Source organism: Stegodyphus dumicola, chromosome 5, assembly GCF_044657685.1.
Source record: "Stegodyphus dumicola isolate Sdum_Otavi_A_Nest chromosome 5, ASM4465768v1".
NCBI classification, from domain to species: domain Eukaryota; kingdom Metazoa; phylum Arthropoda; class Arachnida; order Araneae; family Eresidae; genus Stegodyphus; species Stegodyphus dumicola.
In genome coordinates, this window is record NC_140772.1 from 213,643,896 (window position 1) to 213,655,932 (window position 12,037).

The 12,037-nt window shown below is 30.4% G+C and overlaps 1 protein-coding gene across 2 annotated transcripts in view; it reads right to left on the reverse strand.

Annotated features, from left to right (window-relative positions):
* Window positions 1-12,037, reverse strand: part of LOC118190319 (uncharacterized) — a 74,914-nt gene that overhangs the window by 35,935 nt on the left and 26,942 nt on the right. For both annotated transcript variants that reach the window (XM_035361016.2, XM_035361015.2), the window contains exons 4-7: window positions 10,328-10,770; window positions 1,819-1,931; window positions 1,494-1,681; window positions 1,076-1,229 (exon numbers count right to left, since the gene is read on the reverse strand). In XM_035361016.2, the coding sequence (XP_035216907.1) occupies window positions 1,076-1,229; window positions 1,494-1,681; window positions 1,819-1,931; window positions 10,328-10,770 (898 nt within the window). The remainder of the gene's footprint in view (window positions 1-1,075; window positions 1,230-1,493; window positions 1,682-1,818; window positions 1,932-10,327; window positions 10,771-12,037) is intronic.

Sequence of the window (12,037 nt, forward strand, 5' to 3'; positions counted from 1 at the left end):
AAACATTTCTTTCAATGTAAGTTATTTAATTTGCTTTGTTTTATGTGACAATACTTTCTCTTTAATTCTATAAACAGACATCATTTCTTGTTCATTTACAAAGTTCCGTAATTGCTGTGCTGAGAATACCGACTAATTTGTCAATCGAAATTTTTTCGTTTTCACTAACCTCTCTGTCACCTTCTTCATGTCTTTATCCATTTTTTGCAGCAATTCCACTTTTTGTTTGATGGACATCGAAACATACTTTCGTTTTGTAGATCCTTTGGGAGCTCCAGCATCGGAAATTCTATTTGGCATAATCGAAAGTTCAAGTTTACTTTTAAAAATTGCTCTTACAGTCTGCAAAAAATAATAAGCCGGACCCAACTCGAAGATTAAGGAACAACGCAATCATCAACATTAACTGAAATAGATAATTTTAGCTTATACCGTCCATTATACATAAAAAGAGCATGCGAAAACGTACTCTGAGCTTGCGCCCACGCATATGCGCAGTCGTAAAGGTCTTATGCGCACGCATAAACGCATATGCGCATGTGTCAACGTGGCGCATGTGCAGAAAGTTTTTAGCTTTGAGGTCCGGATTATAGATCATTCTGGATTATGGGTGTCCGAATTAACGACTTTTGACTGTATAAACTTATGAAACCTCAGATAGTCTTAGAAATCATACTGTTAAATGTAAAAATTTTAAAACGTAAGAGTCTTAAGTGAAACTCCTTTCAGCAATTTTATAAACAGCATATTTTGAGCAACAGTAATTAATAAGTTCCAGTTTTCATATCTCTCAGAGGCCGAAAGACATAAAGGCAAAGATAATGATGTATTAAGAAGCATATTTTATTTAAGTAATAAAACTTGAAACATAAGAAAGAAAACAATATAAAATGCCGTAACTTGAAATAAAAATCCATAAAACAGTATACTCCATAAAAAAATTGAGAAAAATGGAAATTTGAAAAATAAGTTACAGAAATGCTTATTAAAGCTTACATGCATTTCATGTTTTTAACCATTTATGGACCAAAAAAAAAGTTGATAGATTAAAAAAATTCATTTTGATAATTCTTACTCATTTCCTAATTTCACAAGAACTGGGCTTGGTGATGATGTCAGCACTTGATATGCCTTATTAAACATATCAGCAGAAACATTTCCACCTAAATCCCCAATGACTACACAATTAGGAGAAGATTGATCAAGTTTATCAAAAGCAGATCGAATATCTGAAAAAGAACGGTATTTTTTTTTTAAACACAACATTAAATTTTTAAGATTCATTATAATTAACAAATAAGAGTAAGTAAAACTTGGAGGATTAACATGATTTTTTACAATAAAATTTATAAATTTAGAACAAAAAATTTTTGTCAGCTCAAATTTTTGATCAGCTGAATTAAATCCTAAAATTCAGAAACTGATATATATGTCAATTTTTCTCTAAAAGCTGAATTTTCGATAGCTTGAATTTTTTTCTACAAAATGTCTACCTTGATGAACCATTAAATAAGGCCTCAGTCCAAGTGTTAAGAGAGTATTTATCACTACAGGTATAGGAGAGAAAATTTCTTCTTCAATCACACTGAACCCCAAAGTTTGAAGTTTTTTGACTAAATCAGCAGGAGTTCGCCTAGAATCATTCGTGATGAACCTAATAGCAATTCCTAGTTGCCTCAACCTACAAATAAAAAATAAATAATATATTTTAAAAATATATATATGAACTGTAAAATATCCACCACATTAATTAAAAATGCTTTATTACAAAACAGCAGGATTAAAAGAAAAAATAAAATAACTTATTGGAATACTTACCTTTCAACTGCTATTACAGATCCTTTAATGGCTTCATACTTTCCATTCTCAAAAAGAACTCCAGTTGTACTTATCAGAATTCCTCTGACAGGATTATTTAAGCATTTGGCAACCTAACATATGAAAAAAAAAAAAATATCTGAAAAGTAGTTATATTAGAATTATATTCATATTGCAAACATAATTATAAAACTGTATACCTATAATTTAACAGGTCAATTAAGTTTGTTTGAAGAAAGCCGCTGACATAACGAAAGATATTTTAAAGGTTATTGAATGGGATTTAATCTAGATATAACAACGTGATGAGAACAAGGATATGATGCATCTACAATGGTGAGTGTGTTTAAGTATTGTAGCAAGGATTTATGAACTCAGTTCTAAAGCATTGTTTGTACCTTGTAAAAACCACTTTCTTAATCTGTGTGAAGCATAATCTTTTGCAACAGTTCTATTATGTGTGACCTTTTTGGGAATCTTATAAAGTTTGTAAGTGTTTTTTTCAGCTTCTATGCATAGATAGGCAATCTTTCTGACAAATGTTGAAGTTACAGGTAAGTAACTTTTAGAAATAAGATAGAGTGTTCACCATGAAGCTGTTAATTATGTGTTCAAGTGCTTTAAGAAGACTGTCAATGCCACTGTGGAACTGCATGATGCTTTGGAAATGAACAAAACCAGAGGAGTAGCTCAAGCTCTGTTGCCTGCAATGTATGATTTCATGTTTTTACGTTTATGAAATAATGTCTTAGAAGAAGACAACTATGTTCAAAAGTATTTTACAGATAACTGGAATAAAATTCTAGAAGGCTATTATCAAAATGAGAAGTCTAAACGCATTTTTAAAAGAAATGACCTTATAAAGGAAGCAATGCAATGCATTCCTATGGTAGAACTGCCAGAAGGACAAAAATTATGCCCGGACACAAGGCTGCAGACGAGCTACTGATTTTGGACCAAGAACTGAAAGGGTTAACGTCAGTTATGTGATGAACAAAAGAACAAGAAATTGATATATGTTGCGAACGCATGGAATATATATCAGATTAGTTTGCAATCTTAGAACCCAAAAAATGTGATCAAAACCACAGAAACTGAACTTTCTAAGTCAAATTTCTGAAAACCCCCAAAGTTCAAAAAATAGTTTTTCGAACTCAGATCAATTAAGAATTATCTCAGACACACTAGGAATCAAGCACGAATTTCGAGCTCAGCCATTTTGTTAACTGAAAATAGTGTACCTAAAGATACTGATTTTGATGACATAGTTTGAAAATTTGCAAAACAAAAAATTAGGAAGACGAGACTCTAAGTACCATGTTGAAGTACAGTTTATTGGATTAAGAGACTAAACAACAAAACTTGTAAACAATTTAGTTTTCATTAAATTCTATTATAACAAAAATAAAGTTATACACTAGAAAAATCTTTAAGAAAAAAAAAGATTTCTTACATCATATATTAAACTGGCTTATTAATAAAGAGGCATTTTTACTCATTTTTTCCATTCATAAAAAATTGTCTGCAAAATAATCTACATTGTGCCTTTTTTACTTAACCAACTGAATAAAAACTTTGCTTCCAGACCTTGCTACACCACTGGTGTGAAGTACCGCATTATCTGAAAATATGTACAATTGCTGGCTATCTCCTCATAACAACCAAAACATAGCAGAAAGCTGCAAACAAGGCATGTTTATTTCTTTCTTCCCTTCCCTGCATTTATGCCACGTCTATGCACTAATTCCAACGAATAAGTCAACGAATAATTCAGTCAGTCAGTTATTACTGACTGAAAGCACTAGCTCTTTCTCCTAATGTGGGCAATTCCAAGCAAACCACTTCCCTGAATTTTTCTTGCATATATATATATATATATTCCTTTTTAAAGAAACTTTCCTTTTTGAAAATGACTATATATCAGATGCACGATGCTATTGCAGCTCAGATTAACAGTATGACATTTAAAATACTATCTATTTGAAAATCGCATATTATATTACAGCTAAGACAATGTGAAACAACATGTGATTGGCATTACCTACTGGTAAAAAAAAAAAAAAAAGTATTTACATACTGTAGCAAAGCTAGACACCTTAACTTTTAATACATGTATCACATACATTTTAGTGCTGATAAAGATAAATATTTGACTTCAAAAAACAGACTAAAAGCAGATTTTCAATTTGAAATTCAAAAAATCAGTTAACTTTTATCAGAATTACAAATGGGGATGAAAAAATTTAGTTTCCTTTCAAAATAAATGAAAAAGTTATCCTCAAACAAAATACATGGCGATTTTCTAAAAATACTTGTAGATACAAAGACTTCCTTCCAATATGCAGACAATTTTATTGGCTTCTGATGCAGTCTAACTTGTCTAGCTCAAATAGCAGATAAAGTTTCAGAGGTTACAAAGAAAACATTCAGAAACGCAATTATTACACAAATAAGGCCAAAATAGGCTACTGCTTCTATCATTAAAAGTTTAAAACTGATGCCCGTGTGTTTCTTCATGCCTCTTTTTAGCCAGAAAACTAAATTCAGCTCTACCAAAATAAATCATGGTCAGTGGAAGAGCAGCAAGTGTTTCAAACAAATTTCATGTTTATGATAAACATACAAACATGATATTTACTGTTTTCCTGTGCCAAGGGGAAAACAAATAAGTGTCACTACTTTAGAACTGCTTGCCATTAACAATACTAAAACTAAAATACATAGTATTAAACCTTTAAGTCTCAAATGAAATATTAAATGGTATTTTATAAGTGTTAAGTTGTGGTCTCTAAAATAGGAGTAGACTCTCATTCATTTTGAGTTACTAATTGACTTAGGCAAAGAATGTCTCTCACATTGCCAAGTCTTGCTACTACTGGAAAATTCAGAGTATAGCATTCAAGTGGAAGTTAAAACTGTTTTTGAATATTCTATGACTTAATTCATATTTTATAACTATGATATAAAATTTACTATGAAGCAAAACAGAATTCAAATACAGTCAAAAGTCTTTAATCCGGACGTCCATAATCCAGAATCTCAAAGCCGGACTTCAAAGCTACAAACTTTCTGCGCATGCGCATATGCGTTTACGCGTTCACATAATAGCTTTATGCATGCGCATATGCGTTTACGCATTCGCATAATATGTTTACGCATGCGCGTTTAATGTGTAACAGATGGTATAAGCTAAGCTAAAATTATCTAATTGTCTATTTCAGTTAATGTTGCAGATTGCGCTGTTTCTTAATCTTCTAATTAGATCCAGCTTCTTATTTTTTGCAGACTGTTAGAGAAATTTTATAAAAGTAAGCTTGAACTTTCGATTATGTCAAAAAGAATTTCCGATTCTGGAGCTGCCAAAGGATCTACAAAGCAAAAGCATGTTTCGATGTCCATCAAAGAAAAAGTGAAATTGCTGCAAAAATGGATATCCTTTGTTTCTCTAACCATTCTGAAACCTGTTTATCAATTTCACGCTCCTCTGTGGGGAGGGGGCGTCATGCAATGAACTGGAAGTTGATCTGTCAGCACTATCCTCATCTTCAGGGTAGATGTTTTTATTTTATTCGGCTTATAATTCCTTACTAAATGTAGTATTTCATCTCGATGTACTCCGTCTTTGATATGATTTAAATCAAATTCCTCGTCATTATAAATATCACGAATACACATCAAATAGTTTTCTGGTTGCAATTTTCTAATTTCGACTATGCATAATGTATGCTTTACACATGCATGCATTGAAAGAAATGTTTTATAAAGTAAACAAATAAATATTAAGCTTTTTTTTTGTAAATTTTGATACCCTTTAGATCATAATTGCTCTTTATTTCATAAATTACGGTTCCATATTTTTAATTTTATAATTTCTGCATGCCATCTTACCAGATTTAAACTGATGATCTATAATCCGGAAAAACCGATAATCCGGAATCGCCTGGCGAGTCCAGATTAAAGACTTTTGACTGTATATGTTATAATAGGAAATTTGTTGATGGTGTAAAAGTAACTGGTCATCATCCGTTTAGCATGTGATGCATAAAAAGGCTTATCAGGATTAGACCAACTGAAAATTACAGAGCATTTAATTTAGTTACACATTTTAAATCATACTCTGTCCCACATATACATGATTTTACACAATATCTTCATGGCAAAACACTGATTTCTAAATTTGATATTGCATGTGCTTAATACTATATACCTGTCTACAAAAAAACACATATTTGAAACAGCAGTAATTACTCCTTTCAGTCTTCTGAATTTCCTCATTTAAATTTTGAACTAAAAAAATGTTGCTTGGATGTTTCCACATTTCATGTATGAACTAGACTTTTGTTACACATACTTAGATGATATTCCAGTATTCTCAGAAAATTAAGCACTTTGTAAATAACAATTTAAACAACTTCTAAAGTTCTACACAAATGAAATGAATACAGTCTTAAATTAAATGCTTCAAAATACAGTTTTGGTGTTCTTGAAACAGAATTCTTAGGGCACTTGGTAACCAAGCATGGTTGTAAACCTTTACCAAACAGAATGGATGAAATTTTGAACTTTAAATAAATAAAACAAAAATTTTTTTTCCTACTAATTTCAATGACAGATATCTGACACATTACCAAGCACTGCCCAGTGAATATGAAACTACTTTTATATATATAGACCCTCACTTGGCGACAAATTTCTTGCCAAATATTTTTGGTGAGAAACTCCATGATGCCATATTACTATCTAAATTGTTTGCCTAAATTTCGAACTTTAAGCTTAAAATGTCTCCAAAAACGTGGTTTTCACACTTGCAAAAACCCCATTTTGAACATACAATTTAAGTTAAAAATCTGAAACAAAAACAAGAAATTTAGATAGCAAAAAATGTAAAGTTTCTAACCAAAAATATTTGACAAGAATTCATGTACACAGCGATATGTTTTAACTTAAAAAAAATCACAGAATTGCACAATTTATGCAGCGAAGAAATCTACGAACTAAGCACACCTAGCTTAAATAAATTAACATAACAATAAATTTCAAAGAATACCATGTACACAGTGTTCTGTTTAAACTTTATAAAAAACATCTATGAATCACACAATCTATGCATTCTGCACTAATCAACAAAATAAATTAAAATAACTAAAATAAATTTCAAATAATTAAAAAAAAAAAAAACTACAATAACAACAGAAATTCACACTAAGAAAACAATGAACATAACATTCTACAAAATAAGAACAAGAATAAAATAAAATGCACTTACCATGAATAAATGCTTCTTCAAACAGCAGAAATACTAATTTCGAGCATCACCAAAACAATTTCACCACAAATTTGTTAAAAGCATCTTCTCCTGTCTCAGAACAACGATGGAAAAATATATGAACCACCAAATAAAACACAAAATCGCATTTCCAATTATAAGTAGGCAACATAGCTTTAAAATGCAGCCACATCATCTCTATCATATTTATATAAGAGCCAGACTCACTATCCACAAATAAATGTTCAAAACCTTCTTCTTCTAAATACTTGTAGAATTTCCAGCCACCCCCAAAAAAATGTTGTACCAGGCATGCGACTAAAATTTTGTCAACACGTCATAAATCACTTAATTACCACACACTACACGAACCAACTAGCAAATTCAGGTTTCCACATAAAAAAAGTTGCCATAGAAATCAACATTACAGAAAACACAATCGCGCCAAAAATAAGTGCACAACACATACAGCCCGATCTGGCGACCTGAGGGCACTTATAAGAGTAGTACCATAAATATTTAAAAGGTTAAAAAAATAACATATTTTCTGGACTAAGCAAATAAAATGGTAATAAGAACCAGTGAATCTTTTATGTGGAGTACACATATCTCTAAAAGTAAAACTTTATGTATAACTCATTTACAAAGCATGCCCAACAAAGGTGGAACTAGGGACAGAACTACTTTTAAGACTTAATTAATTAGTTAAACTGTGAAAAAAAATTACTCATATATCAAGCCTTGATATTAACAATATAGTTTTGATTTCAATAAAAATTTGTAAAAGTAACACCTATGAAAATTTGTTTTTTGAATAGAAAAGTTTCTTGAAAAGAATTAGAATTTTGTTGATATACTGTTACTGTAAATTTTAACCAGCAAAAAACTTTCTGATACAGTCAAAAGTCTTTAATCCGAGCGTCCATACTCCGGACATCAAAGCTACAAACTTTCTGCAAATGCATAGCGTGTACGCATGTGCATATGCGTTTACGCATGCGCGTTTAATGTATAACAGATGGTAAAATTATCTAATTATCTATTTCAGTTAATGTTGCAGATTGCATTGTTCCTTAACCTTCTAATTGGATCCGGCTTATTATTTTTTGCAGACTGTTAGAGCAATTTTATAAAAGTAAGCTTGAACTTTCGATTATGTCAAAAAGAATTTCCGATTCTGGAGCTGCCAAAGGATCTACAAAGCAAAAGCATGTTTCGATGTCCATCAAACAAAAAGTGAAATTGCTGCAAAAATGGATATCCTTTGTTTCTCTAACCATTTTGAAACCTGTTTATCAATTTCACGCTGCTCTGTGGGGAGGGGGCGTCATGCAATGAACTGGAAGTTGATCTGTCAGCACTATCCTCATCTTTAGGGTAGATGTTTTTATTTTATTCGGCTTATAATTCCTTACTAAATGTAGTATTTCATCTCGATGTACTCCGTCTTTGATATGATTTAAATCAAATTCCTCGTCATTATAAATATCACGAATACACATCAAATAGTTTTCTGGTTGCAATTTTCTAATTTCGACTATGCGTAAAGTATACTTTACGCATGCGTGCATTGAAAGAAATGTTTAATAAAGTAAACAAAGAAATATTAAGCTTTTTTTTTGTAAATTTTGATACCCTTTAGATCATAATTGCTCTTTATTTCATATATTACAGTTTCATATTTTTAATTTTATAATTTCCGCATGCCATCTTACCAGATTTAAATTGATGATCTATAATCCGGAAAATCCGATAATCCGGAAATGACGAAGTCCTGACCGGATTAAAGACTTTTGACTGTATTCATATCTTTAAATACTCTGCTCCAGAGTGATTTTTTATGCTCTGAATGCAGCTAAATATTTGCTGTTAAATACCCTCCTACCAAATCCAATATATATTAAAAATTTTAATCAGATAAGCTGATACCAAGTTTGCCTAGACACACTACAGTTTGGCTCACTTTTTTTACAGGTAATATTACTTATTAACTGTTATGAGACAGCAATACACATTTGATCCGTAACACATAAACTGCCATAGAAGAGTTGCACAAATTTCATTTTATATGATCAAATGCACATTCCGATGAGCTTAGGGTACTTAATTAAATATTTCCAGCAAGCAAAAAGTTTATTTCTGTATGCAGTTATCCAAGAAAGCCTCAACAGTCAATATGTTGTTTAATATACATTATCATATCTAATTACTACAATGTTCCACGTTACTACTTTTTAGTAAGTAGATCTATATAAATATTTTTTATACAGAGTAAAAGAAACATTTGAAAATATATATAAAAAAGCAAAAAAAATTCTTAGAAATCTAATAACTTATATATATAAAAAAAAATAATAATTCAAATGCTGGCAAATTTAACTGCTGAACCTTGTATGATATTTTTTTTTTTCATTTCAATTTCTAAACAGCAATAAATTTGTGGATAAGCCATAAATTTATCAGAGATAACTATGATTAAATTACTCTCAATGAATGGAATGAAATTTTACAGTTTATTAGATTCCCTATTATGTATCTGCTGACACTGATGTATCAACCATCAGTGATGTATCAACCATCAGAGTACAATGAATCCTGTACTAACAATGAGAAAGCAATTCAACAAATTATGCTTACAAGTGCTCTTTCTGACTCAGAGACTACAAAGAATTCCTTTCATGCAGTATGAAACAAAAGATAATGCTAATGCAGTATGAGATAAAATATATAATATTTAATGCTTTTCAGAACACTGATAAGTAGATTTGGAGAGTGAAATTAATAAAACTAAAACAGAACTTAAATATGAAATAGTTTTCTGAGCAACAAATTGAATAGTAACCCCCCCCCCCCATTCCTTTCTTTCTTTTTTAAAATTTCACTGTTATATTTTCTGTGTATATAGGTAACTTTCATTTACACATTTCTGAAATCTTCGTACTGAACTAAACATGTCATTGTGTCTTTCAACAGATTTATGTTTATTTTAATACCTCTCGAGTAATCTCAATTTAACTTATTTAAATGCATGTTTATAGGATTAATTAAATCTGAATTTTATTTTCTGTATACGAGTTTAGCATGTAAGAAAAAGCACTTATTCAACACTTAGGAAAAATAGTAATATACTCAAGCTTAATATAAAGCTAAAAAAAAAAAAAAAAAAAAAAGAATGATGAGTGTATTAGTAAAGTTACTTGCATAACTACATTATTTTCCCTAAAAATAATTGCAAGTACTTACTTGAACTTTGACTTTTTTGTCTTCTGAGGAGGAGACATCATGGCCATAATGATCTGGGTAAAGTTCTACTTGATAACCTTTCCCATCTTGCAATATAATCACTTTCAAATAAGCTGTGCAGAAGTGTCCTATTTTGCAAGATTTCAACGCCCTGCGACGAGCACCATTACTACGAAATTTGCCACTTCGATGGCATATATATGTCACAACAGTACAACCAGAAGCTTTTTTTTTGGCAGCTTGCTTTACCCATTTGATATTGCAAGCTTCTTCCACATTCTTCTTCCATGTGATGAACTCCTGCTCAGTTTCCAATTCATTTTTCACAACTTGGAAAATAAAATTATGCTTATTTACAAGATGATTTCTCAGCTCTGTTGTGCTTTTAAATTTCTGGTTATCACAACCTTCTTCATAACATACTGCTCCTTTGGATTCATTTGCTAAAATAGATAGAAGGATATTAGCTGTATGCTTTAGTTTAGTATACTGAGTTTAATCTAAGTGTGCTTAACAAAAAAGACTACATTTTCTTGAGTACAGTAAAGGAAATTAGGTAATTTAGTTAATATACTGAAACTAAATTATCTAATTATAAATGGGAAAAAAAGTGGTAGAAGAAACAGTAGTACTACTTTATTTAAATGATACTAAAGCTAAAGAAATAAATGATCCAGAATTCCAAAAACCCAATTCAGTAATATTCTAAAAAAGTCTTCCTATTCATAACCTTAAAAAAGTGAATAAAAACCCCGAAGAATTAAGAGAAGATTCTTGAAACCCTGCAGCTTATATAAATGAACTGAATTGAAACAACAAAATTTAAAAGTGATGTGCTTTTATTTTAATACTTTCAGCATTTTATGTTTCAAAATTCTTTTCTCTAGCGGTATCGGTTTATATATTACAATTAAAGAACTACCTCCCCCCCAAAAGAGAGAGAGATAATTTAGATTCTGAAGTTTAGAATATATTTATTTAATTTTCTAAGTTTTTATTTCAATTTTTCTTTCTTACTTCATGGATCAATTTTTAATTAAATTTCAACACTGGCTAGAATCAGATATATAAATAAGAGTCTTTCCCCTTTTTAACTAACTATCTTATTTAAAAAAAAAATCTGAAAGCTTTCAGATTTTACATTATGCCCAAAGGGGCGTTTTTTTAATGTTTTGCAGGTTACCTTTATTTATTAAATATCATGTTCTTCACACTTAAACCATGAAATTCAGTTCAACAGCAATATCGCAAAGTAATTTTAAAATCAGCATACCTTTAGAATTTCCGATACATAGTCTCACGAGCTGGAGATTAAAAAAAAAAAAAAAAAAAATTCTGTACAGTGTTGCCACTGCTCGCTTTGAAATCATTGAGTTTGTTGATAAAAAATTTGTTAAAGTTTTACAAGATATGAAATAGATAATATAACAAATTCCTAATTTTGGCTTTCAGATGCCCAAATTCAGGTGGAAACATAAGTTTTTCAAAATTTTATGGCTCTAGGTACCGTTGTTTTATCACAGTGTGAGAAAAATGCATACATTTATGCAGATTCTTCATTATTTAATTTCTTTAAATACAATACAGGGCTGTAACATTTGGTGGCAACAGTTTGAAAAGTGAACCAAAATTTAAAGTTTTCAATGCAAAATGCCAAAATGAAATTAATAGCCCTTCTGGGCTAAAAAAGGTAGATATAAAATTTTACTA